The 26864-nt window shown below is 41.0% G+C and overlaps 2 protein-coding genes across 7 annotated transcripts; one reads left to right on the top strand and one right to left on the bottom strand.

Moving 5' to 3' along the window:
* Window positions 1-1412: 1412 nt before the first annotated feature.
* Window positions 1413-15233, top strand: SRSF10 (serine and arginine rich splicing factor 10). Of its 5 annotated transcripts, XM_044667861.1 has the most exons (7): window positions 1414-1629; window positions 3384-3488; window positions 7652-7755; window positions 9176-9338; window positions 9607-9660; window positions 9805-9906; window positions 15075-15233. In XM_044667861.1, the coding sequence occupies exons 1-7, from the start codon at window positions 1559-1561 to the stop codon at window positions 15094-15096; spliced, it is 621 nt and encodes a 206-aa protein (XP_044523796.1). In that variant the 5' UTR covers window positions 1414-1558; the 3' UTR covers window positions 15097-15233. The 5 variants fall into 5 exon arrangements, with proteins under 5 accessions (XP_044523795.1, XP_044523796.1, XP_044523794.1 ...); XM_044667860.1 differs by lacking the exon at window positions 15075-15233 and having other exon boundaries at window positions 1413-1623; window positions 9610-9660; window positions 9805-10310; XM_044667859.1 differs by lacking the exon at window positions 15075-15233 and having other exon boundaries at window positions 1414-1623; window positions 9805-10310.
* A 2719-nt stretch (window positions 15234-17952) lies between these two features.
* Window positions 17953-25571, bottom strand: PNRC2 (proline rich nuclear receptor coactivator 2). 2 transcript variants are annotated; one of them, XM_044671338.1, is made up of 3 exons: window positions 25501-25571; window positions 20702-20888; window positions 17953-20420 (listed from the first exon to the last, which is right to left on the bottom strand). In XM_044671338.1, the coding sequence occupies exon 3, from the start codon at window positions 20400-20402 to the stop codon at window positions 19980-19982; it is 423 nt and encodes a 140-aa protein (XP_044527273.1). In that variant the 5' UTR covers window positions 20403-20420; window positions 20702-20888; window positions 25501-25571; the 3' UTR covers window positions 17953-19979. The 2 variants fall into 2 exon arrangements, with proteins under 2 accessions (XP_044527273.1, XP_044527272.1); XM_044671337.1 differs by lacking the exon at window positions 25501-25571 and adding an exon at window positions 22600-22809.
* Window positions 25572-26864: the final 1293 nt, after the last annotated feature.

Here is a 26864-nt window from a genome sequence, read left to right as displayed (position 1 = left end):
ACAGCACGTAAAGTGAGAAGTAAACAATACCTATCTATTTATCTATCTATCTAGCAATAATGTTAGAATAGGAAGCTAGCTCAAGGTGAGTACTAGCCCACTGAATTCTTACTCCCACTTGTCCGAGGTCTCCGAGTTTGTCTTTGCCCATACGGTCTCTGTCTTTCACTTTCCTCCCCTCCCTCCCTTTTTTTTTTTAATATTCAAAATGAAATTTTTATTGTTCACTATTAAAAGGCAGAATCAAGAAATCCTCTCAGCTAAGCCGCTCCCTCCCTCTGGGTGTCTGTCTGTCTGTCTTTTGAAGGTCCCATTGTGGGCAAATCATCCCAGGCTCTAGAGCCATGGTCGATTGTAGCCCGGACACACCTTGCCCACAATAGAAACACGTTCTGACCTCCACAACCGCTTATTAATTACAGATACATTATAAATTCTGACATCTAGATGTATCGGTAACCTCTGGACAAGTCACTTAACTCCAGACAGCTCTCTCGCAGACTATAAGTTACTAACAAGTTGCGAGAAAGTTTCCGCCCCGGAGATCTCTGAATACTGATGAAATCTGTTGGAGAACCAAAGCATTTGAAGATACATATTCCCTTTAGGGATACATTTGTGAAGATTGAGAATTTTGCTGGGCTGTATTCCCAGCCTTTGTGGCTTCCTCCTGGCATGTACTCAGGTCCTTCGTCCTGGATCACGTCTATTTTTCAGTCTGTAAAATTGGGCCCAGGGGGTGGAGGGGTGGGCGCGAGGGAAGGGATGAACCGCTACGTCTAGATCCAGCATTACAGAACAGCTCTTTGAGTGTCCCCACCACGAAGGATTTAGATTCAGGATGATTCCAGGGCAGCGGGGTGGGGGAGGGCGGCAGACGTGGGGAATTTCCGCAGGACGCGCCTTTAAGCTGGGCTCCATTTCTTTTGTTCCCGGAGAACCCGAGGTTTGGCGGGAAACTCCAAGCCCGGCGGTTAGTTAAGGATGCGAGTTGCGGGTCACTAACCGCCCGAGACGGTAGGAATGGGGGAGGGGAAGAAAGGCGGGATTCCGAGGCGGTTGGGGGCCCAATAGAGGAACAATGAATGAATGAATATTGAATGAGCAAGCGAGAGGAAGGGAAGGGGGAGGGGAGCAGTAGCGCGCGCGCGCCCGCCCGCCCGTCTGCTCTCGCGGGAAAAGGAGCTGTACACGCGACCTGGTGACCAGCACCCGATCTTGGAGCAGCAGCGGGGAGGGCGGGGTGAAGGGAGGGCTATAGGAAAGGAAAAGGCGCGGGCTAAGGCCTAGACAGAGGTTGGGGTCGGGGGGAGAGGCGGGCTGAGAAAAAAAAGGGGGCGGGTCTCGCGAGAACAGGCGGTTGCCGTGGTGGGACGCCGCGGCCTGGCTGGGTGGGGCGGTCGCGTACGTACGTACGTATGTACGTGCGTGCGTGCGAGAGGAGCCGCAGCAGCCGCGCGCGGACGGTTCACTCTCGCCCGTTAGCGCCAGTGCCGCCGCCGACGCCGTCGCCGCCGCCTCTTACCCCTCCGCGTCTCGCGCCCCGCTTGCCACCGCCATGTCCCGTTACCTGCGCCCGCCCAACACGTCCCTGTTCGTGAGGAATGTGGCCGACGACACCAGGTGTGTGTAAGTGGCGGAACCCGGGGCACCGCGGGAGGCAGCGGGAGGCGGCGACGGCCATGGGGGCGGGAGCCGTAGCGGCGGCGGACATGGGGACGAGGACTGGGCTCGGAGGAGGCGGGTGCGGAGGCAGAATCTGGGGTTCAACATGGCGGGCGGGCCTGGGCTCCCGAGCTAGGCCGCAGGCGAGGCCCCAGGCCCACTCCCCCCCCCCATTCCCCGGCTCGCGAGCGCGTGCGCGACTGCGCGCACACACGCTCACCCGCACGCCCCACGGACGCAGCCTCTTTGATCACTACGGCACTTCTCCCACCATCTGTACCCACACACACACCCCGCCCCCGACCTCGCGTGAGGCTGAGGGTGGGGGTTGTCCTAGGCTTACTGAGAGGAGGTCGGTCCTCCACGGGTGCCTGCCTTTACGTGAAAATAACGGAAGGAGGGGCGCGGAAGGCGGTGCCACTTCTGTTGTTTCCGTGCCTGGATTTGGTTTTCAGTTGATCACCGCACCCCACCCCCCACTCCAACCAAGATTTAGGAAAAGGGATTTAAATTTCGCTTTGGTGCTTTTTTCTCTCTCTCCTTTCGAATTTTTTTTTTTAATATGATTGAGGAAAGTTAAACTTCCCTGGAGAGTTGTAGGATTGTAAATGGTCTGCAAAGTGTTGAGATCCTTTGTTTTCCTCAAAAGGTTTGAGGGGGGAGGTAATTTATTTTGGCACCGCTCTGAGTTGGAGGGGAAAAGCCACAGCCTTAATTTCTCCCTTTCCCATTTAGGCATTTGGGGCTTATGTAAACATTAACAGATTGCTCCAGATTTCAGTTAAAGGAGGGGGAAATTAATATTTATAACCCAATAGTACTTAGGATTTTGATTATCAATTTTGTATTGTTTACAGTTAAGTTTTTTTTCACTAAGTGTCTACTGTTTGGGAGGGTGTTAATCTTTAGAAACAATAAAAATGCTTAATGAGAATTAAGCTTATTCAGTGCAGCAGAAAGGAAAATATCAGATAGAATTTTCTTGTCCAGTCTTGTTTTTCTTTAAGAATGTGAATAGAGGCAAAATTAATATCAATTATGTGCAAATTTTATTGATTAGTAAATTAAAGGTAATTGTCATCTAATTTTCCTATAAAATAGGATTTTTGAGTTGGAAGGGACTTTATAGAAATCATTCAGTCCAAACCCTTGCTCTCTTAATACTAACAGAATACAAAATATGGTCAGTTAAAGCAGAATTTATTTTTAAATAAAATTTTTGTTTTCCTTCCATATTTTTTTTAAGGTATGTTTTTGAGTAAGGCCATCTGGGGACCAGGAAGACCACCTTTTAATTCTATAAACAATTCTCTTAAGCCTATAAGTTTCAGGGAAAGTGCTCCTTATGTAGGAAATTTCAGGTCCAAGACCCTTTTCCTATCCCACATTTTCACTTTTGTGCATTTTTAGAGCTGGAAGGGAATTTGGAAAACATGTTAACCCCTGCATCCCTGATGTGAAGAAACTGAGACTGAGAGGTTAAGTACCAAATGTTACCACACAGCTGGTAAATAATGGCAGAGAATCCATTCTCTTGTCCCCCAGTCCCTCCTATATTACAACTCTGAACTTTATTTGAAGCCATAATGCACTTCAAAGGAGCAGAGTTGGCTTATATATGAACATTCCATAGTAAATAAGGGAAATTTTTAGTTAAAGGAAATGTTTAGTCATAACAGAACATAAAAAAATTTGAGGTGTTTTTGGTGGTATTCTAGGTCTGAAGACTTGCGCCGGGAATTTGGTCGTTATGGTCCCATAGTTGATGTATATGTGCCACTTGATTTCTACACCCGTCGTCCAAGAGGATTTGCTTACGTTCAATATCCTTTCTTCAGATGGCTGAGTAGTGAGGGGTGTTGAAGTTTGAAATTCAAGTTTGTGTAAGAGGTAACACATCTAAAAGTAGTTTGTTTTTGTGCTGTATCTAATGAGTGTTTTGTGTCTTCAGATTTTTGGAAATTAACTGACTCATACATTTGCTCACTGCAATTATTTATTTCTATGAGAGCTAATCAAAAATAGTATAAAAATTAATTTCCAGTCATGCTGCTGAAACTCAAATCGATAATTCTAATGTGTGATTTAAGCTTTGGTGTGTTATACTCCGTGGTTGCTACCACATTTTTAATGTAAGTCATACTAAAAGTAATGTTCTTGTGCTTAGCAAAATGTTGGTTGGTTTTCTTGTCTTTTGATAATTTGAAACACTTGATCAAAACAGATTGTTTAAAAATGAGGTAAACTTCTTTAATATTGTCCCCTAATTTACTGTCCTCTGTTGTTGCCTCAGAGAATGTAAAGCTGTACAGTTATGGCGACCCCAAAGAGAAAGCATGAAAGAACCTTTAGAGTAGAGTTCAACAATTAAGGCAAGTAGACAAGCCAAAGACCTCTTAAGGATCAGGCTTGAAGAGAAGGGAGAGTTTGGGAAAAGAAAAAATAAAGAAAAGCTGGAAGAAGGACAAGCCATAATGGGAGACAAAGCTTCGCTTTATCTACAAAAGGGGGAAAAGGTTGTTTTTCAAAGTAAAAGATAAAGCCATCTGTCATATTTGACCAAGCATCTCATGACAAGTCCTTCTGACAAGCACTTAAAGAGTTAAAGGTCAAGATGAAGTTGAATGATGGCCAAGATTAAAGGAGTCATACCTGATGTATCCTACGGAATAACAATTTTCCTTTTGTTTTTGTGTAAGCAGTTAAAGTTGCAAACTGATTCTGGTTTGGTCTAATGACAAAACCTGTATCTTAATTGTGGGGGCTGTTGATAATTGTGATTGTGGTCTTGTATAAAATGCATTCTTTCTCAGCTTGTCAAGATAAAATGTATCTGCCATATAACAGTTGAGTTTTAGTTCAGAATATGTAAGTATTAGATTGGGGCTTGACGATATTTGGCATTAATATGACAGGTCAGCAGACAAAGCCATTTGGGGGAACCCATAGTTCCAGGGTGAAGTAGACTTCACAGAACCATTCCTTCATGAAGTGGCAAGTCAATGTAGATCTGGTAGCCATCTGAAAATTTACCATTGGTGATCATCTGAGCTTGGAACCACCAGAAATGACACTTCTGGTGGTAGGTTTCAGAGTAACAGTTATCATTGGTTTCTGGAACTGTACACACTCATCCCCTCATTAGCTCAGTCCTTCTGGCATGTTCAGAAGAAAGACTTCATGTTAGAGCCTGACCAAAAGTTTCAAGAGACTACCATATTTCTCGCCTTACCTTAACCCCATCATAAGAGATGGTACCTCTGTAGTTTCTTCTCTCGTGTACCAGCTATTAGTTTCTTGCCCCGAGTTAAGGAAAAATTCTAGCTGCTTAGGTCCATACTGACTTCCTGACACACCCTGAGTTGGCTTGCTTGTCCTGATTTCCCTATTAAAGCCTATGACTTGGTGGGTGGGAATGTATGAATCAAGCCCTGATTGGGCCAGCATAAAATATAGGATATATTTGAAGACAAGTGTGAATGTAGCAAAACTCTGCTTCAGGAAGGAAGAAAGCAGTTTCTTCAAAACATGAGCATTGATCTTTGGCATGGCAAAGATAGGGTTCACTGGCAACAAGTTTGGCCCATTTTTTCCTAGTTGTTAGGCGATATGTAAACCATGGTTTGCTATACTTTGACTCAAATGTATAGTGCATAAGGCCAAAAAAGAATATTTGCCCTTATACCAAAGAGGGAGAGGATAGTTTAAAAAACCCTTATCTTCTGCCTTAAAATCGATGCTAAGTATGAATTCCAAGGCAGACAAGTAATAAAGGCTAGGTAGTTGGGGTTAAGTGGCACAGTTAGGAAGTATCTGAACTCAGATTTGAACCTAGCTCCTCACAGACTCTAGGCCTGGCATTCTACCAAGGGTGGTTATTTTTTAAAAGCTAGAATTAAAAGTACTAAAAACATTTAAGTCTTGGTGGCATCTGATTTCTAAATTTCTATTTCTAAAAATTTGTTGAAGAAAGGAAGGTGACAATTGTTGCTAATTGTGCATTTGGGAGAATATCCAAAGCATATCTTTATTCAGGTCTAGCATGATAATACCTGACCCTCCCCCCAATTCTACTTTCTCCTGTTTCCTGTAACTGATCCAGTACATAAGACCAGGATCTAGCCAGCCCATCTTCATTTTCTGTTCATAAGGGATAGGTAGAGAAAGCAACCTCAAAAGTTGAGATACACCACAAAAATCCTTAGCTTCCTTAAGACTTATTGTTGGCTCCACTGATCTTTTTCTTTTTTTTTTTTTTTTTTTTTTTTTTTAACCTAAAATCCTTTGTAATTTTTTTTTTTAGATCACTACAGCTTCTATGTCTAAGGAGTACCACAATTTGCTTATAGCACATTAAAACCTCTTTAATTATCCTAAAATTGTCCCCCTAAAGCTTTCCAGGGGTTTTATTTACTTTGAATATTTTAAGATAATTTTCTTTTCCCCAGTTCCCTCAGATTTTTTAATGAGGCCTATTTTTTGTTTGTTTTTTTAAAACCTAAATACTGGTTACTGGAAAGAAGAGCAGTAAGGAAGGGGCAATGGAGATTAAGTGACTTGCCCAGGGTCACCCACGTAGGAAGGATTTGAGTAGAGATCTGAACCTAGGACTTAGAGTCTCCAGAACTGACTTTCAATCCACTGAGCCACCTAGTTACTCCCTTTTTAGGATTTATTATGGAAGTCTGGTATCCTCAGAGCATGTTAGGAAAGAAAGCAAATAATCACTTTGGAAAAGGACAGAATGCTTTTTTGGGCCTATAGAGATTTACCTCAGAGGTGTATGTCTCTTCATGATGTGGTGTCTCACTAACTCAAGAAACACTTCTCCCTAGTTAATGTCAAAAGAAATGGCAATATGAGTCCAGAGCAGGTGACCTTTGAACATCCAAACCTAGCCCCCTTAATCTTTGTCATAAGCCATCATGTCAGAGGCTTTCTAGGGTATGCCTAGTTTTAGGCAACATGGAGAGCCTCTAGTATGGCAGCTGATGAGTGAGTTGGAGTAGTGTGGGAATAGCATTGTATTTGGACAATAGAATTAACTTCCATTTGGAAATTCAGTAGTTCTCAATTTGTTTTTACCTCTTGTTGGAATGGTACAGTTTGAGGGGAAATCAACAAGCCTCAACAAACTTTGAACTGTTAGCAGAAGTTCTTTGTGGAAGTACTCTGAAATTCCCAACTAGAAAATTATTCCCAAGTCTAATGCTTTGCATGAAACAGCTCATTTAGTATCAGATTCAAGACTTTAGGGGGTTGGCTGTCCAATCTTGGATCCCACAGTGGTCTTTCATCATTTATTGGTAGCATCTCTTACACATAGTTCTGCCAAGACCATGATTTAACTTAGATGCTCAACAATCCTATTTATACACAAAAGCGGAAGGGCAGCCATTGTACTGCCCTTCTGTGCTTATTCAAGACAAATAAATGAAGGAAACCTTGATATTTTAGACACATTGAAGAAGCCCAAAACACTAGACAGATAAAGATCTTAAACTTCATTTTAGATTTCAGCTCTTGCAGGTTGTTACATTTGTTTACATAGAAGTTTTTAGTGTTTGCATGTTTTCATTTTAATTTAGTTTATTATATGCTGAAAACAGGGAGATAGTTTTTAAATTTAAGAAAATTCTATTAGATGCCATAAGAAAGTATCACAAAAGATCACTCCTGAAATTTAGATTAGGGAGATTCTCTGCTATCTTTTTTTAAGCTGTCGGTTATTATTTCTGAAAAGATTGAGTTAGAAAGTTAACAGATTTCCTCCCCCTAATAATGGCTTCATAATCTACCTTTGCGTATGTAATAAGATTTGTGACTTTAAAAACAGATGGCTTGATTAAGTAAGTATCAAATTACCTAGTTGGTTGGGGAGGGGGGGTCAGATGGACAGATTATGGAAAGTGCCACTTTTGCCAGTTAAGTTTTTGTTCTATATCGAAGTTTGCAAAACTTTCCCAAGCCCCTTAACATTTAGCACATTTGAAGATGTTCGTGATGCGGAAGATGCTCTGCATAATTTGGACCGAAAATGGATTTGTGGACGTCAGATTGAAATCCAGTTTGCACAAGGGGACCGCAAAAGTAAGTGTGACACTACACAAATTTTTGCAAAATGATTTCTAAATGTAATATTTTATTCTGAGATTCCTTCATTTGGTAATGAAAATTTTACCAATGGGAAAATCTTCTCTAGTTGTACTTACTAAGAATTTCTGTCTCAGAGCATGTAAAATTTTAAAATGACAATTGGATCAAAGCTTATAACCAGATAGAATTAAACTAATACATTCTGAGTAGTATTCAGTACCAAGGGCCAAATTTTGTGGCAGCTCTCTATGTATATATACTTAGAGCTTGGTGTTACTCTGCTGAGTGTCTCCCATGAATGTATATCCTGCATTTGACCATTACCCACTGCTCATAAACCCCAGTATGGTAAAAGGCATCTTGTTACCATTCAGCAGGATAAACACATCCTTCATGTGAAGTCATTACCTACCTTGTTTTCTTTGGCCTGCTAGCTTTTGAAAGTAGTTGGCACACATTGAGCAGTGCATAATGAGTAGTCAAGTTATATGCTGAAACTGAGTTTGTGATTTTTTAAATTTAATTTTATTTTTTAAAATTGTTTTATTTTTAAAAAAATTTTTTCCGTGGTTACATAATTCATGTTTTAACTTTCCCCTTCACCCCCTCAAACCTCCCCCCACCCCAGCTAGCTCACATTTCCACTGGTTTTAACTTGTGTGGTCAGTCAAGACTTATTTACATATTATTGATAGTTACATTGGTGTGATCCTTATGGGTCTACATCCCCAATCATGTCCTCATCAACCCAAGCAGTTGTTTTTCTTCTATGTTTCCTCTCCTGTAGTTCTTCCTCTGAGTGTGGGTAGCATTCTTTTCCCTAAATCCCTCAGAATTGTCTTGGGTCATTGCATTGCTGCTAGTACAGAAGTCCATTACATTTGATTTTACCACAGTGTATTGGTCTCTGTGTACAATGTTCTTCTGGCTCTGCTCCTTTCACTGCATCAATTCCTGGAGGTCTTTCCAGTTCACGTGGAATTCCTCCAGTTTATTATTCCTTTGAGCACAATAGTATTCCATCACCAGCATATACCACAATTTGTTCAGCCATTCCCCAATTGAAGGGCATACCCTTGCTTTCCGGTTTTTTTGCCAGTGTTTTTTTGTTTTGTTTTGTTTTTTAATAAAAAGCTATCATTAAAAGAAACTAGGATAAGAACCTGGGCCTATGATTTCTTTGGTACATGGAACTAGAGAGTTGCCTTGACAACCCCAGGTGCTTCTGACTCTGAAACAGGCTTTCTAAGCTGTTTGGGAAAAGTAAAATAGCTAAGACCTTTTACTGCGGTTTCATATCTAACTAATGCAGAAAAAAAATAGGATATTGGTATTAAAAGGCACTGCTTGTTTAAAGTGAAATTTTTTAAATGGTCACTTGAGACATTAAATATTATAAACTTTTTTCCCATAGCACCAAATCAGATGAAAGCAAAGGAAGGGAGAAATGTGTACAGCTCTTCTCGCTATGATGATTATGACAGATACAGGCGATCCAGAAGCCGAAGTTATGAAAGGAGGAGGTCTAGGAGTCGTTCATTTGATTACAACTACAGAAGATCTTATAGTCCTAGAAAGTAAGTGTGATGGTGGTTTTTAACTGTGTAGCAGTTGATTGGAAAACAAAAGCCACATTTATTATTTGGCTGTTAAGAGCTTAAAAAGTATTCTAAGCTTTTTGTACTCTACTGTAACCATATGTAGGCACTATCATATATTGCATGATTCATTGACATTAAAGTAATGATTTGGCTCTTAAGTGCATATCTTTTTTTAAGCCAATATTTTAATCATCTACATAAATAGACATTTCTCATTGTTTACTTTTTCTGATGTACCTTTTAGCAGTAGACCTACTGGAAGACCACGCCGTAGCAGAAGCCATTCAGACAATGATAGGTAATTAGTTTTGTTCTGATCTATTACAATGCAGAGATAATGAATCAATGTCAAGGGAAATTATTTACTCTAAGAATGCTAAATATCAGATTTAGGAGGAAACCGTGTTTTTACGCTAATCTAATGTCTCCTCTTTTTTGAAAGATTCAAACACCGAAACCGGTCTTTTTCGAGGTCTAAATCCAATTCAAGATCACGATCCAAGTCCCAGCCCAAGAAAGAAATGAAGGCTAAGTCACGTTCTAGGTCTGCATCTCACACCAAAACTAGAGGCACTTCTAAAACAGATTCCAAAACACATTATAAGTCAGGCTCAAGATACGAAAAGGAATCAAGGAAAAAAGAACCAGCCAGATCCAAATCCCAGTCAAGATCACAGTCTAGGTCTAGGTCAAAGTCTAGATCGAGGTCCTGGACTAGTCCAAAGTCCAGTGGCCACTAATGGCATAACCATAATGTTTTTAGGCATGTATCATTCATTTACTCATAGTTCAGTTTACTAAATTATCAGGAATACAATGTTGCAACAGTGCTTTAAAAAAAAAAAAGACAAAAAAAAAAAACCACACACACCCCCAAACTTTTACTTTTGTCAGTTTTCCCTGTAGCAAGCAATGGTTATTATAATTAAAATGATATACTGTTGAGAAGCCACTCTTAAGAGTCCAATTTGTTAAATGTCATGGGCAGCTACCAATTCAATTGTGGTGTCTCTGTATATTTTTGTAAAGATTCTCTTTTTTTATGCTTGAAATATTGATAAAAAGTTGTTAGTTGACCATAATTTGCAACATTGTCCTATTAGAAATAAAGTTCATATCCATGAAGCAAAAATGGTATCAATTTGATAGAAAAACTGTTTAAGCTAGAAAGTTAGGTTGTTCCTTAAAATTTTGTGATAACAAAATGGAAAACTAGCCACAGTATAACACTGGTGGCAATGGCATTTCAGGTTTACGGTGGATCTTGGGGGGTGGAGGGAAAGATGCGTTCTTAACACTTCTGTGGCTGTAACATTCATTGGTTCATGGAGCAGTGTGGTATTAAGGTTTTCTTGTTAGCCAGACCATCTCGGGTAGATGGTACCCACAGAAGAGATGGGTGGGGAGTCTTCAGGGAAATTGAGTGATTAGTCTTTTTGACTAGAGCAGAGACTACTTTTGTCTGGTTTCTGAATATTTTGAAAATTGAAAACATCTGTAATGTTAGTTAAAATTTGAGGTCATAATAGCAGAAATATTTTTAGGAAAAAATGTGTGCTGTTTTGTAGCAATTCTGAATTTTAGAGAGCTGTTAACCATAATATTGCTTAGTTTTCTTACTACTATTAGAGGCAAGTAAATTGTTTCAAAGTAGGTTTTGTTTGTGTGTGTATGTGTGCATAGTGTATAAGAATTCAATTTTGATGCCAATGATGTTCAGTTGTGTTCATTTGTAACAGAATCTGCCTACCTTTTCCTGAGGGAGGCTTTCCTCTTCTTTACACTTCAGTTTATTTAGTGAGGCGAGTGTCACTGATAATACCCCTATTACCGAATGACATTTCGGTGCCATAAAATGGATAATAATTTGAGGCAAAGAAGGCTTTAGATTTAAGCAAGAGCTGCATCTCTGGGTTTTTAGTTGATTTTAGTTGATCTTACATGCAGTACTTAGCTAAACAAATGTGAAAATAGTACCAGACCATTATGTGATTGCAAGTATTTCTCTGAATGACAAGTTTTGATTTTTCAAACAGAAGTGGCTTTTGACAAGGTCCAACCTCATTTCAGTTATAAAAGCTAGGATCAGTACACCTTGGAATGCTTGTTAAATATAAGCTTAGAGGAGATGGTGGGGAAAAGAGACCTACAAGATAACATGCTATCTTGGTTTTAGCTATCTAGGCCAGGCCTGTAAAGAAACAAAAGATGGTTTTAAAATATTGTTTGTGGAACATACTTAAGGGATTGATTCTAGAACCTTTGTATATTTGATAGCCTTTCTAACTTTTATTTCTTTACTGTTTGCAGTTAATGTTCATGTTCTGCTATGCAATCATTTATATGCACGTTTCTTTAATTTTGTAGACTTTCCTGGATGTATAGTTTCAAAACAACAAAAAGTCTATTTAAAATTGTAGAAGTAGCTGGCAGTTCTAGCAAAGAGGAAAGTTGTGGGGTTAAACTTTGTATTTTCTTTCTTATAGAAGCTTCTAAAAAGGTATTTTTATATGTTCTTTTTAACAAATATTGTGTACAACCTTTAAAACATCAATGTTTGGATCAAAACAAAAAGACCCAGCTTATTTTCTGCTTGCTGTAAATTAAGCAAACATGCTATAATAAAAACAAAATGAAGGACATCATGACCAACTGGAATTATTACAGTTTTAAGCCATGATTCTGTAATAGAAGCTTCTTTTTTTTTTTTTTTTTTTTTTAAATCATACCATGGTGAAATGGGCTTGGTAATGAGTGTCTGTTAACCATAGTTACTTTTGATTTTGAAAGTGACAGACTAAAAAGGATACATCTCTTAATTGGTACCTTGACATTACCTTAAGCAACAGTGTATTTCATAATTATTCCATGAATACACATTGTCTTCTCAAGTCACTTTGTTGTCACCTGTGATAATTTGAAGGGAACTGAAAACCAACTTAGTGAAATGACTCCTTTTACAAAAAAGGAAACAAAAAAGGCCCTAAAAGGGAATTGATTAGTTGCACAGTCACACAAGTAAGTGACAGAGCTGGACAAGAGAAGGCCTGGCCATCCTGCTTTTCCTTCATCATGGCTTCATTATTTTAGCAGGCCTGTGTTCTCCCATTATCAGACATAACCATCCCCTAATAAAAGTAGAACGAACCTCCTCATTAAAACTTAAGTCTTGATCCCCCCTCATCCCTTTGAAATTCACCATTCTCACTGGTCCTCTCTGCCCTGGAACTTGGCCTTGATGAAAATTGTCACAAATGGTTGGTCCCTCTGTAGTCCTTCTAGTGAAACTTGTTTCAGGTACTGAATTAGAATGGTTGGACCCTCCCTTTTTGAACCTCTGGCTTTCTTCCAAAATAACTAAGGTATCTTTTATTTTTTTATAAAGATGCAACGAGAGAAACATCTAGGTGCTTCGATTAGAAATTAATTGATCTCGTTGTTGTGAGGCAGGGCTATAACTCCAACCGAATTACTTCCTGGAATTAAAATCCCTCCTCTGATGTTACCATGTTCTACACCTGAGTGATTAGTGATATTTACATGTACCTCTTTGTAGGGAATATAATTACTAAGTTCTGTAGCGCAAGAAAACAAAGATTTGGTCTCTTCTGGTTGAAGGTTGGGAGCCTTCATCCATCTCACTCTTGAAACCCTTATTCTGCCCATACATTCCGTTGTCATGTGCTGAGGCCCAGTTACAATGGCCAAGCATCCTGGATCCCAGGCTCATGTTCTGTCCTCCGCCACCTTTCTTCATGAGAATTAGGAGGGGCGCTAAATAAACTGAATAGTTTTGTAGCTCATAAGATAGAGAGGAAAGCTGTAGTTAAGTCTCAACAAATCAACCCGATATATAGGTGCCTTGTTAAAAAATGAATTTGAGTGCTTTCCTCATAACAATACTCAAACAGGGTGGGCTTTACCAGCCACACTTTGTTGAATGTTAGTTTCTCTGTTTCCCAACAAAGAAATTAAGCCAGAAGAGCAGTCCAGGTATATTTCTTGGCCTTCAGTAGCAGTGCAGTTTGTATCTAGCCCCACTTTATGAAGGGTTTGTTGAGTAGAGAAAGAGCAAGAGGGGTACATCCTTGTACTGTCTCTACCTTAGTGATGACATGAACAACTTAACTGTGAATGCTATTTTTCCCCTTTTCAAAGAATTTGAGGCTGGAGAAGAGTCTTTAGATATATGTAGATATATCCCTCATTTTACAGATGTGAAAACAGAAACTACAGAGGTTGAATTACATATCAAAGATAACGTAGTAGTAAATAATACATTTGGGATTCAAATTCTGGGCCTCTGATGCCAAAATTTGTGTACTGGATCACACTATCCCCTAGGGTTTCTCTAATACCCTTAAATATAGCAGAAATAATAGTGTACCTAAATTGTAAAACTGCTTTCCTCTTGACACTCCTATGAGGTAAGATGGTACAGCAGGTGAGGAAGCAAATTCAGAAGGAAAAAGATTCCTGTGTTGTCACACAATAAGAGGTGGAGCTGGTGGAATTTATGGTTTTTGAACATTTAAATTGACCATCTTCTAATTGTGTTAAAAGGTTTGGGGGTAGAGAATGCATACTCTTTGGCTGAGTAGATCAGTTTAATCAATAATCAAGACCTTTTCTTTAATACTTCAGAAAATATATGGATGGTACTAACTTTTAAACACCATAAAGCTTTTTGTTGAGTTTTTTAAAAGTACTTTTCCTTCCTACAACCCTAGATGGGTAATGTAAATATCCTCTTTTTGTAAAAGAGGAAACTGAGGTTCTGACAGGTAAGTAATTTACCCATGGACATGGCTTATGTCAAGAGGTAGAATTTTACTTGTCTCCCTGACTCCTGAGACAAGCCTTTTTCATTGTACTATAGCTAACTTAAGAACTGTAATTGTGAATCCTGGTACCTAATTCAAAACAGGGTAGGGAGCAGTGCAGTGAGGAGAATTATCCATCCCAGCTAAGATACAGTGCAACCCTTGGGTGGGAATCATAGAAGAAATTGGAGGGTGCTGTGGACAGGAACAATTGACCTGGGGGGGGGGGGGGGTTCGGGGCAGAGGCAACAGGTATAGAGTAGGAATGAGACCATTGTGGAATGTCCCTTCCATACCTGAAAGGATGAATGAAGGTCCCTTTGAGGTACACCTCTACTACAATGTTTCAAAAGAGAAAGCAGCAAACAAGTGAGTGACCCTGGGACAGGGCCAGAAATCCAAAGGCACTAGAAAGATGGATTAGAAAGCAACATCCTTGGGTATTGGCATCCCAGTCATCTTGTCCTATTTAACAGCTCTGCACCTTTTGTGAGCTACCCTTTTCAAAGAAACCTATGGCACTTTACCAAGCACTTGCTCCACAACAACCCAGCGCAAGTAGCTAGTGCATCCATCAGCCCTATGTTGTGAAACAGGAGTTTAAAGTGACTTCCAGGGTCATTCAGCTGGTAAATGTTGGAACCAGGATTCAAACTCGGAGGCCCCTTCTGAGCCCCAGTCCATCATCTTTTACACTAGACCACAGCCACAGATGGGTAGAAATCAAAACCAAATTACCATTGTTCATTATATTAAATAATGTGAAAGGGCAGGAACTAAAGCTTTGGCGGTCTTGTTTTTGCTGACTTGTATTGTTTTTTTTTCTACCTCAATCCTGTTTGCAAAATACTATAGAGAAGATTCCATGATTTCTCTTACATTTTCTCAGGAGTAGAAGACATGTGGCCTGAGGCTTGATTTGGCTCTTGGTTTCATCCTCATGGAGGGTAATATTGCTCCAATCACTCCTGCCCAAAGAATCTCCCACCTGGCAGACCATAAGGAGGACTTCTGAAAGTCTGAGAATAAAGAGTAAACTGAACAGCAATGAGCACTTGAGAGTATTTGTACTGTTTGAAGTTTATAAAAGCCTTGGGGAAGTGTCTGGTATGGTGAGAAGGGTGCCTCAGCTGAACCTCTCATTCCACCATCTTCATTTCTTGGGCATCTCCTGATGTACATATGTAGACTCGGTGTAGAAGGCACCTTTCTAGGCAGTGGGATTAGTACTGTAGCTCTTGGGTCAGATGCTCCCTCCTTGACAGACAGCCAAAGCACACTTTGGGGGCCCTTCACTTAGCTGGGTCGTTGCCACTAACTACCCAGATTGGAACTTAGGCCACATACTCTCCCCCACCCCCCTTTATGAGGCATCTCAACACAGAATTTTAGGTATTAAACCAGGAAGATGATGCATCTGAAGCACTAAATCAAATAACTCCCGCCTTCATTTGGGATGGACCATTCCTGACTAAAGGGACTTGTAGTCTGTGTGGCTTTGGATGGTGCTTGCTTCACCCCAGCAAGAAGATAGTTTGAGGTTTGATCTCACATTGGGGTTCTCTGCAGTGTTCTCTGTCTTTGCCAGGCACATGTAACTCCCCAGGTTGGTTCTCTATTCAGCAAGGAAGTACAATACCAGACATTGTAGGTATAGACAATCTGCAGATACTCCACTTTTTGGCTCCCAATTATGTTGTTTCCTCTTTGTTTCTCCGAGATGGGGCCGTTTTTCACACTAGTGTCCCCACAGTGTATGTTCAGGACCAGAATGCCTGAGCAGTGTTTGAAACCCTACTTTTGAATCTCACATCTCTGTCTACTGTGTAAAGAGAGACTGCTTTTTCTTGGATTCCTCCAGCGAGTCTCTTCATCCCTGAAACATCCATATGTAACTGAACACTAGGAATGCCAAAAGGTGGAGGTGGAGTGCCTTGCAGTCCTAGAACTCCCTTGCAAATAGAAGATGAATTTCTGAGTAAGGGGTTCAATCTGGAACAGTTGGATAGGAATGCAGATTGTGGAGGAAGATGTCTGAGGCATCCTGGTTGGGGGCCTTAGCACTTTGCATTTTATCCCAAGTAGTAGCCATTGAAGACTGCAAAGTGGGGAGGGTTGAGAGGTTCAGGTCTTGTATTCATGTCTACATGAAGTGGGAAGGCGCCATTCTGGAGGGGCCCTGCATTTGGAGGCAGAATCTGTGACTGACAGATCACATTGAAACTTCATGTATAACATGGAGGAAATAACACTACACCTCAAAAGACTGGAGGATCAAATTAGGTAATGGCTGTCTACCAAGTGCTCTACAAACTCAAAAGCACCATAGGGATGTGACTTGTCCAGTCCAATTGGTAGCTAATGCAGGAATTCCTCCAGGGGTCTCAGGAACTTTTCTGTTAGACAATGGACATTGGTCACGTGTTGGGAATGTTGCAGAGATAAAAGCTGGTTCATGAACTTTAAGGTCTCTTCCAGCTCTGGGACTGTGATTCATCCAAGCCATTCTTGCCACATACTGCATTCTCCCCCTCCCCATCTCAAAGACAACCTCTCAAGTGGTTTTCTTCATTGGGCACACACACACCTTAAAATTCATAGCAGTAAGATGTCTATTGGCTATATCGAACTGTCAGAGCCAAGAGATCTTAATGGTCTATTATTTTATAGGTGAGCACACCAAGACCCAAAAGAGATGGAATTTGGCCAAGAATATACAGTAGTCAGCAGAGCCAAGGCTGGAAGCCAGGTCTCCCTCCTGGGACCAGAGTTTCTCACTAGACCAGTCTTGTTACTTCAAACTAGTCTATTTGGAGGGACCAATTTTGTGAACACCAGCACCTCTCAGTCCAGATTTCTAAAAGGGGCTGGCTGGGGTGACATTAAACTAGTAAAGGTGGGAAGAGGTGGCTTGCCTTAATCAAATTTTATCAGTTCAAAAGCTTTTGGAATACACACCAATCTAGGAACCTAAGCCTTCTGCTTAGTGGTGACAAGGCCTTGAGTCCTACAGTTATAGCACATAGCTAATGTCAAATTAACCATACACCCACGTCCAGAAAGGCAACACTGCCTTAGGTCAATAAGCATTTATTAATCAACATACCAGAAAGGCAAGACAATCCCTGCCCTCCGGCACCTCAGTTTAGAGGAGACAGGATTGCCTCTAAATTCCCAATACCCCCATCCAAAGGTGAGAGGCAAGAAAGACCTTGGATTCTAAAGCCCTGAGATGGAGGTTTCTAGAACCCAGGAATACAGCAGTTGACCTTTATTTCCAAATTCTCCCTCGCCTTTATATTGTTTACTGCCTAGCTCAAGGAACATTCTCTGAAACCTCTTACCACTTCCCTGCCTGCCTTAGCAGGTAGCACATGATATAGCTCAGCACTCAGTGCCAATAATGGCCCCATTACCTCAATAAACTCTGACCCTCCAAAGCAGACTTGCCCATCTTAGGTAGCTATTAAGGGTCTAGATTTTGTAAAATTTAGGAATGGCAGAAACTATCCAATCCAAACCCTTTTTCTGAACCTTAAATTCACACAGGTAAAGCCTAGCCAAGGGCATGACTCCCAAGTTGTTGGCTATTTTCATACACTGGGATTATCCATTTGTGAACCTGTAATCTCAGCTAGCCTCCAAGTGACATGAAGACTGCCTACCTAAAATTAGCCTGCACCTACCTCCCCAACCTTTCTATCTTTGCATATTAACAATAAATCTAGGACATTTGTACAGTTTTTAAAAAACAGGAAACCAACTCATTAGGGGAGAAATCATTTTATTTTCAGCTTTGTTTCCAATTAACATACGTATATAAGTACTTCACAAAAGTTGATTAAACACCAAATGCATTTGGACACCTGTTCTTAAAGTATTTCTCCTTGGAGAAAAAGCAAAATGTGGACAATATACCAATCAGTTTTTTAATAAAAATTAATAAACATTTGGGAGAGCTTTTTTTTTTTTTGGTAAACATTTTTCTAGACAAGTTACTGTTTAAAAATCAATTTTTTCCCTTTCTTACCCATTCTTGGGTTAGTTGTTTTTTTAATCAGTGCTCATGTTGTTCCTGACTGCATAATCTTACAAAATAACACATCTGCATAGTAAAAAAAAAAAACAAACAAAACAGAAAATTTGATGTAACCCATTTCTCAGGAGTGTTCCACTGGCTTTATGGAAAAAAACAAAATGTCTATCATTTTCTAATTGGTCTTTAGTTCAAAACATTGATAGGTAAAGGCCAAAGGGAGTACCTTATTTTCTGTCTGTGAAGGGACCCTTTGGTAAAAGATTGTCATCCAATCAAAATTGCCTTCTTGTTGACCTTTTTTTTTTGGTTTTGTTTTGTTTTTAGAAAAAATAATTAGGCCTGTTTTAATAGTATTCTTATTCAAACATTCATTTATGTGTTCAAAATAAGAGCACTCTGTGTCTTAGCAGCTTTAGAAATTCTGGTTTCTTCCTAATAGCTCTAAGTTGGTCTCTTGCAAGAGTTTCCAGCTGAATCAAAACATGTAGCAGTAGCAACTTAATGCAAGGACACTGCTTTCTTTTTAAAAATATATCTTGATCCTTCTAAAACCAGACCATGTCTTCATTCAGTCCAAGGTCTGCCTTATATTGAGCAATTCTGTATTAAAAATACTTTTTGAAGAAAAGGCCAGCAAAAATGTACATATGCTACAAATTTTACACTTATTTACATGGCTTTCTCTTTCCTACATTATTTACAACTTTACTATCCTACTTCAGTCTCCTATCTGAAGTCAGAGCAATTCTGCCAGTGCCTTGATGCAATGTGGCCAAATACTGAATATTAAGATTTTAATATCTTTAAGAAGCTTTTTGGTACATTCTCCTGACACAAAAAATACTTTTGTCTGTCTATATGTGTGTGTATCCTAAGGGGATTAGTTCCTGATCATATAGCAATTGAGAATTGAAGTATTCATAGAAAATTAAGCATACAAATGCCAGTAACCCATAAGGGATGAGGCAGGTAATAAGGCAAAAAGTTCTCTGCCCTACCCAGTCTCAACCTTCCCTGTATAATGTCATCAACCACAAGTCCCTTTGATTTCAGGACCACCTTACTGACTGGCATTCCCTTCCTTGATTCATTGCCAAGGATACCTATCACACATTTATCCATCTATCCCTGAAAGTTCACATTGGATTTGGCAGTTCAATGCTATTGTGGTTTCTATTCCCATCCCATCACATGTGGCTGGTGCTCAACTTTATCTTTTATCTACCCCAGCCACAATGAAATATAAATGACTTTGCTCATTTTCCAGAAATCACAAATCTGCTACTGCCTCACATTAAATGTTCCATTGCTCTAGTATGGTTTTTTGCCTAGAAACATGATTTATAATACATATTTTTCCCTAATTAAGAAAAGCCCCTGAATCTATACATAAACCCTGATTTACAATTTAAACTATGATTTCAAGTTCAAAACTTGGAGAGCTGCTATTCAAGTTTTGGAGAGCTGCTATTCAATTGAGATTGACATCCAGTCCAAGAATTGACACGATTTCAAACTGCCTTGTAATGGCCGTCATAACTGGTCACAAGGCTCACGGAGGAATGAAAAACGTACGCACACATGAAACTTGACATCAAGTACTGCCCAATATCGTCAGTCAGCTGCTGTACAGAGATAAGATAGCATTTTCCCCAACCAAGAAATTTTTATGTTTAGGAACCCAGGCTTGATTTGCTCTTCTTAAACCATCTGAAGCCCTAAACACTTCGACATCAGCACGCCGGTTATCTCCCATCACAGCTGGACTTTAAGTAAAGTTTTCAGTTGAAAGGTCATCATTTCTTTATCAGAAGGAGTCAAGGATACTGGAACCCAGTGACTGGGAGGTTTTGGCAGAACACTCGGTGATGGGGGTTCACTAAATTTTGCTCCAGCGTAGTTCTGATTAGTTTGGGATTTCAAAAATAAATTGGAACTTGCTAAGCTGGAATTCCAATTTTGATTATTTGGAAAATGCCCATTCTTCCCCCCATTTTGTACAGCCTGCCATGCAGCTGCAGATGAATTATAGACGTGTCCTCTTTCTTTCTTTTTGTGAACAATCTTCATCTGGGAATTCTGATCCTTGTTCTTTTGCCTATTAAGTTGCTGCTGTTGATTCTTACTAACATTTCTAGATTGGGAAACTGGAATGTTGAATCTCTCCCCACCACCCATCTTCAGCTTCTATGTCACCTGTAAGAAACAAGGAGAAAAAATGGGCATAAGTTTTACTAATAATAAAACAGGTCAAACTAAAAAGTAAAAAATAATTAAGATTTTGTATTACCAAATTTGCATGAATTAAAAGCTATCAGCTCTCCCTGTTTGGATTTCATGTCAAAAAAATTCTGATTTCTACATCCTTGAAAATGGTGAGAGTTTAACTATTTTTTTTAAGGATCAATCCTTTATCTCCAGCTAAAATATAGAATCCCAAGTCCATCTTATAATAAGTTTTTTTCAACCCTTCATACCTTTCAGTCTGCTTTGCAGACTGTAAGATTTCCACCACTTGTCTTCTTCCCTGCTGCCAGGCCCAAGATAATAAGTATTGTTTTCGGCCAGATCCGTTTCTTTGTCTGAGTATGGAAGTTTTCATGGGCTGATCTACTGAGTTCAACATCGGAGTCTCCTGGGCACCCAGGTTGGGAGAAGTCCCAGCTATAAAGACACAAAATACATTTAAAACCAGTTACAAGGAAGGCTATCAGTTTACCCTTTACTCTGATGGGGTGACAACTATCTTGAGGCACTCATTTCAGATGCTCAACTTGGTTGAACATGGCCTTTAAACAATGAAGTATTTTATATTACCCACATTCAAGTACCAAAGGAAAAGCTGAGTAAAATGTAAAAAACACTCTAGGGATCAGGAGATAAAATCAATGGAGTCTGTTGCACTGCTGGCTGTGTATGACCTTGGTCAAGTTATTTCCTCTAATCTGAAAACAAAGATGGACCCTCTTGAAGGACCCCTTCTAACTTTTATTAGATAATACTGTATCAGATCAATGGAAACAAAATTGTTACTACATGTATTGACTATTACTCAGAAAGAGATACTTTTCCAACAGCCTGTTTTGCATTGGCTCCCAGGGGAGGAAATTTGAAAGTGACTTCCTAAAAAACAGCATCTTCTTTTTAAAAAGCTACAGCCAGCACTCTTTTACTTTCAAGATCCCACCCACATCCCTAGGTTGCCGAATCACGGAAATGTTTCCTTTGTTATCAAAGTGCCCAGGTCCACAGTTAAAAGGCCACTTTCTAATGAACAATTTCCAATTCAATTTCGTGTGAAGCAGCAGCTCTAGATTGACCGAATCAAAATAAATAAAAGCTCGGCGAGATCAATTCCACAATATTAAATTCCAAGATGCTTCATTTTCCTGCAGCTCTCGGCCTGCTACCCCGGAACCAATCCCCATTGGGGGTAGCGGTGGATGGCTGCAAGACTGTTTGCTCCTGGGAGACCACCTCATTTTACCAGTCACTTGTCATTTATTTAGGCAATTTAGGTGACGCAGTGGACAGACACTGGACCTGGAGGAGTCCTTTAGATTTGAGTTCCAAACCACCCTTAGCCAAGACTTCCTAGCCCTAACTCAGTTTCCTCATCTGTAAAATGGAGGTGATATGGGGCGGCTGGAAGAGAATTCCTAACTTAATTATAGCATCTATCCCCCAGGATGATTGTGCGGATTAGTGGGCAAAATCAGTCAAATCCAAGCATTTCTTAAGCGCCTATTACGTGCCAAGTGTCGACGTGGAATCTAAGAGAACCCCAAGTTTTAGGGTTAGCTTGTAAGCTGGAGAGGCCAAGTTCATCTCTGTTCCGTGGAAGTTCGCCCCAACGGGACGAACTTGGGCTCTCCAGCTTACAAGCTAACCCTAAAACTTGGGGTTCTCTTAGATTCCACGTCGACACAAGTTTGCCAAAAAACAGCTCCAAGGTATTCACAGAGTCTAAAGCGGGAGACAAAGAGTAAATAGCTCCAGCAAACACGATAGGTATGAGGAGATTGGAGACAACCGATTATTGGCATAAAGTGGGATTAGAAAGGCTTCTCCTAGAAAGGGAACGAGACAAGCACAGGGCCAACACCTGCCAGAGAAGCTTTCCGCGAGGGCTGACTCGGCAGCAGGACTTTATAATAACAAAAAGGCAGGGATAGGGAAGGCAAGAGGGCACCCCAAGGGCAAAGGTGCGGAGGCGAGATTCCCCGACCTGACTAGCCGGTCCGTGCCACTGGACTCTAAGGCGCACGACGTGCTTCCAGGGGCCCCCAGAGGCACCCACTGGCTCCGCGCGTCCCCCCAACAAAGGCGCGTTCCGGCCTCCCCACAACATGGCGGCCGCCACGACCCCACTTACAGTCTCCGAGCTCCGGGAGACAGCGACGACGACGACGGTCCCTCCTCGAGAAGCGGCGAGCGGGTGCGTGGGCCACACCGGACCGGACCGAACTAGCCAAGGCGCGAAAACTGGCTGGCTGCACCCACCACCCCCAACACTGCAGCCTTCTTTAACCTCCACTTTCCGCCACCCAAGACAAAATGGTGGAAACCCCCGCCCCAGAGCGGAACTTGGAGCCGCTCCTAGCCAATAGACGCACGGAGCTGCCTCTCCCGGCCAATGGGAAGTCAGTACTTCCTCTCTGCGCCAATGAAAGAGAGGTGCTGACTCTCTCATCCAATGGGAATGCAACTCTCCTATTCTGGATGCCGGAGACGGGGGCGGGTTGTTGTTGTTACTGCGCGTTTGAAATACTCGGGCTAGAGCGGGACGGGAAGAGTCATTCACGGGCAGTTGACCCCTACGCAGCTGGCCTGACCCAGGCTCCCGTATTCTGAAATGGGGCGCTATGGCTATGGGATGGACTCCAGGCGCAAGAGGCGTGGATTTTTCGACTTGGCAGCTAGATGGACTTGCCTGGCTTGGATCTGCTTATTTCTTATAAAGACTGTGTTTGTCTTCCTCCCATCCCCCTGGGGAGAAAAAGGGGAGATGGAAAGTAGTGATAATGTTGCCTACCTACCCATCCCCCGAAAAAGAAAAGACATATTGAAGCTTTTTTTTTTTTTAATGCTCAGAAAAGTTCAGAGCGACAGATTTTTGCATATGGCCAATATGATAATTTATTTTCCTTGGCCATGTATGTTACTAGGGTTTTGTTTCCTCCAGGGAGAGAGGGAAATGAGGACACTAAATGTTCGTTAATTTTTTTTTTTTTAACCCCTCACCATCCGTCTTGGAGTCAATACTGTGTATTGGCTCCAAGGTAGAAGAGTGGTAAGGGTAGGCAATGGGGGTCAAGTGACTTGCCCAGGGACACCCAGCTGGGAAGTGTCTGAGGCCAGATTTGAACCTAGGACCTAGTCTAGGAATCTAGTCTCTAGTCCTGACTCTCAATACACTGAGCTACCCAGCTGCCCCCTCCTCATTAATTTTTTTTTAAGTTAATTAAAAAATTTTTTTCAAGAGACAGTCAAGTAGGAATGCTTTGAAAGTAATGCATTGTATTGATTGTGTGCATTTTTTAAGAAAGCTATGCAATCAAGATTTATTGTTATATATACACATATCTCTTCCATTTTGTTTATGGAAATATGTTTATTTGGGATGTCACGTTCAGAATTTTTCTAATGAAAATTTAAATTAAAAAAACTAGGCCCTACCATTCTCCTCCAAAAAACAAAAACAAAAAACCTGCCTGGTATTTTATTGTGTATAGTGTGTCCCAAAAGTCTAACACACCTTTAAACTGCATTAAGACTTTTGGGACACTCTGTATTTATTCTATATGTAGTTATATCATCCTCATTCTGAACAAGCACTTATCCAGTACCTGCTCATAAGGCATGAAAAATATCAACAGATGCATTAGTGCAGCTTTCCACAATAGAATTTTAATATAAATTCTTTTCTAGCAAGAATTGTCTTTTTTTCCTGACTTTTTATCTCCATCTCTCAAAGAAGGGGCTTAATTATTTGTCAGTTCACTGATGTATGAATTATTGCAAAATGCTGTCCTATCATTGCAAAGAGGACTTAGGTTAGAAACAAAGAGGAGCTGCTCCTCCATCTCGCTGTCTTACTTTTTTCCTTCCAAGTTTAATAAGAAAAGTTCACATAGTAATATTCCCATTACTCCTAATATAGAAAATAAGGCCCAGGAAAATTATATGACTTGCCCCCTTATGAACAGGAGAGCCTGGAGTTAAACCCGCCTTGTTCTGGCTATAAACCCATAAGGCATTTCACAGCATTTAATCTGACCTGTAACTGACTGAGAATTCCCCTCTATAGAGTTAACACTTTGGTGCAATGGGAAAAATACTGAAACTAGAGTAGTGCCAGTAACCTTTTGGAGACAGAATGTCAGACCAGGCCCCAACCCCTAGACCCAGTGCTGTGTCCACCCCCAAACCTCATCCCTCCCCCTTAACCCAGACATAGGAGGGAGAAAGCTCTCCCATTGGACTGCTGGGCAGAGGGGCAGGTGATGAGAGGTGAGTGTGAAGAGGGGAAAGAGAGTGGCTCAAGTGCTCTCCTCTCTAGCTATGTGCCTGCTGTGAGCTATGCTCCCCTCAAACCTAACTCCTTTCCAACCCTACCTTAGGAATCACCTTCACCACAGACCCAACAGGCTGCCTTCTGCACCACACCCTCAGGTTTCATGTAAGCCTCCCACCCCACCACCTCACCTCAGACAGAAGGAAGGAAGAACTCCCATTGGACTGCTGGGCAGAGGGTTGGGGGAAATGAATAATGTCCTCAGGCACATGAAAAGGGGAGGGGAACAGCTCCACCCTGAATCCCTGTGCCTCACAACATTTTTTCACATCACCCATCCCTCTGCCCAGCAGCCCAATGGGAGAGCTTTCTCCCTCCCCTGTGTGGGGTAAAGTGGGGAGCCAGGGTGCACCTAGCATTCAGTGCAGAGGAGGGGCATGGCACTTGGTTGGGAAGGGGGGTGGCTGGACCTGGCACTCCATCTCTAAAAGGTTTGCCATCACTGATCTAGAGTCTTAGAGCACAGAATACCTCCTTCTGTAAAGTTTAAATTTAGTGGTTGGACTAAATAATGTGGTTGCCAAAATTATATCTCAGGTTAGAAGTTTATCTACAAAATAGAGGGGAAGCAATAGAGAAATGTGAGAGAGGTTTGAGAAAATGCCTATACTAGTCCTCTACCAGGAGGGCCAGTAGTAATTACAAGATGGAAGCTAGTCTCTTAGGAAACTAGGGAAGTAATCAGGTCTTTTTACTCACCCAATGAAGTAGTCCAGGCGTCAGAATCTAAGTTGAAGCCATCATTCGTGCCACAATCTCCAGCAAAGTTCCCTTGAAGACTATCTCCAGGAGACACTCTCCACTAAACTCAACTTCATGAGACTACCTTCAGCCCAAGGATTTCATGGATTTTATTGTGGTTTCCTGTCCCCGCCCCTTTTCACAGGAGCCAATCACAGTTCCCAAATTGCCCAGCACTGCCCAGGGGCAGTGTCTGTGGGATTGACTTCTCACCTCTAAAGATGTTGACTCTCTTCCTAGGATTCACACGTTTCTGAATGTGTGAACTCCCCAAAGAATTCAAAAGTCTCTGGCTGTTTGAGCTAGAAAAAAGGGCGGAGCTCTCCAAGTATCTTACTGGTTTCTCACCTAGCACAAAGTAGGGTATGAATTCATTAACTGGTTTTCAAGCTCCTCCACCTAGTTCAAGTTTGTGTTGATTCAATCAAAAGGTAGACAAAGGAGAGTTAATCCTGTCCTCACAATCTAGTGAGGTACTAGGTAGGGGTTACTCAAGTTATTGTTGACCAAAGTTTTAACTCCAAATAAGCAAAGAGAATAAAGGATTCCCTTTTCACAAGTGTAAACTCAGAATAGACAAAGAGAACCAAGAATTTCCTTTCACAATCCCCTTTGTGATTCTTTGGGAGACTAGTCTCCCTAATAAATCATTTTACATAACTCTCTTATATCTCTAAAGATCTTCTAGCTAAAGGTGCATACAATATTCAATAGTTAGAGATAAAGGGGAAATAAAAGACATAGAGAGAGAAAAAGAGAGCAAACCAATGTTTGCTAGGCACATTGGCAATAAGCCAATTAAGGGGGCAATCCCGCTGTGGCATATATCCAGAATATTTGTGTTCAACACCCAAAGTTCAATCAGTTATACTCCAAAGTTCATGCTGGATCTTCTGATGCTGTGGAGGTTTTCTTTGGACATCTTCATGGTGCCTTCTTCAAACAATTCATCTTCTAGATTCAAAGAATTATCAAGCTCTCTTTCCTGAAATGTTTCTTTCTCAAAATATTTTTTAGTTTTATGGTAATTATACAATCCCTATGGTAATTATACACTTCTATTATTTACTACCTATGTGACTTTAAACAAGTCACTTTACTTTCTTCTTCTGTAAAATGAGAGGAGGACTAGATGACCTCTAAGCTCTCTTCCTCTATGCCAGTCACCAGCTGTGTGGTCTTTGGACATTCAAGTTAAACCAATTGAACAAATACTCAATAAGACACAGATGGACACAAGGTGGGGCCTGGTACTGCATCTCTAAAACAATTCGTAGGATTTAAGCCAGGGAGAACAAGGTAGTACAGTGGACAATGTTGGA

Source organism: Gracilinanus agilis, chromosome 3 (genome assembly GCF_016433145.1).
Source record: "Gracilinanus agilis isolate LMUSP501 chromosome 3, AgileGrace, whole genome shotgun sequence".
Taxonomy (NCBI): domain Eukaryota; kingdom Metazoa; phylum Chordata; class Mammalia; order Didelphimorphia; family Didelphidae; genus Gracilinanus; species Gracilinanus agilis.
Note: the sequence above shows the minus strand (reverse complement) of the source record. Positions and strands in the feature narration are given on the sequence as shown.

Excerpts from the sequence above, each read along its gene's own strand:
- PNRC2 (XM_044671338.1), bottom strand. The coding sequence starts at position 20,402 with ATGGGTGGTGGGGAGAGATTCAACATTCCAGTTTCCCAATCTAGAAAT.
- SRSF10 (XM_044667857.1), top strand. The coding sequence starts at position 1,559 with ATGTCCCGTTACCTGCGCCCGCCCAACACGTCCCTGTTCGTGAGGAAT. Across the intron at positions 1,630-3,383 it reads GCCGACGACACCAGGTGTGT|GTCTGAAGACTTGCGCCGGG; the intron begins GTAAGTGGCGGA and ends GTGGTATTCTAG. Across the intron at positions 9,661-9,804 it reads AGCCATTCAGACAATGATAG|ATTCAAACACCGAAACCGGT; the intron begins GTAATTAGTTTT and ends CTTTTTTGAAAG.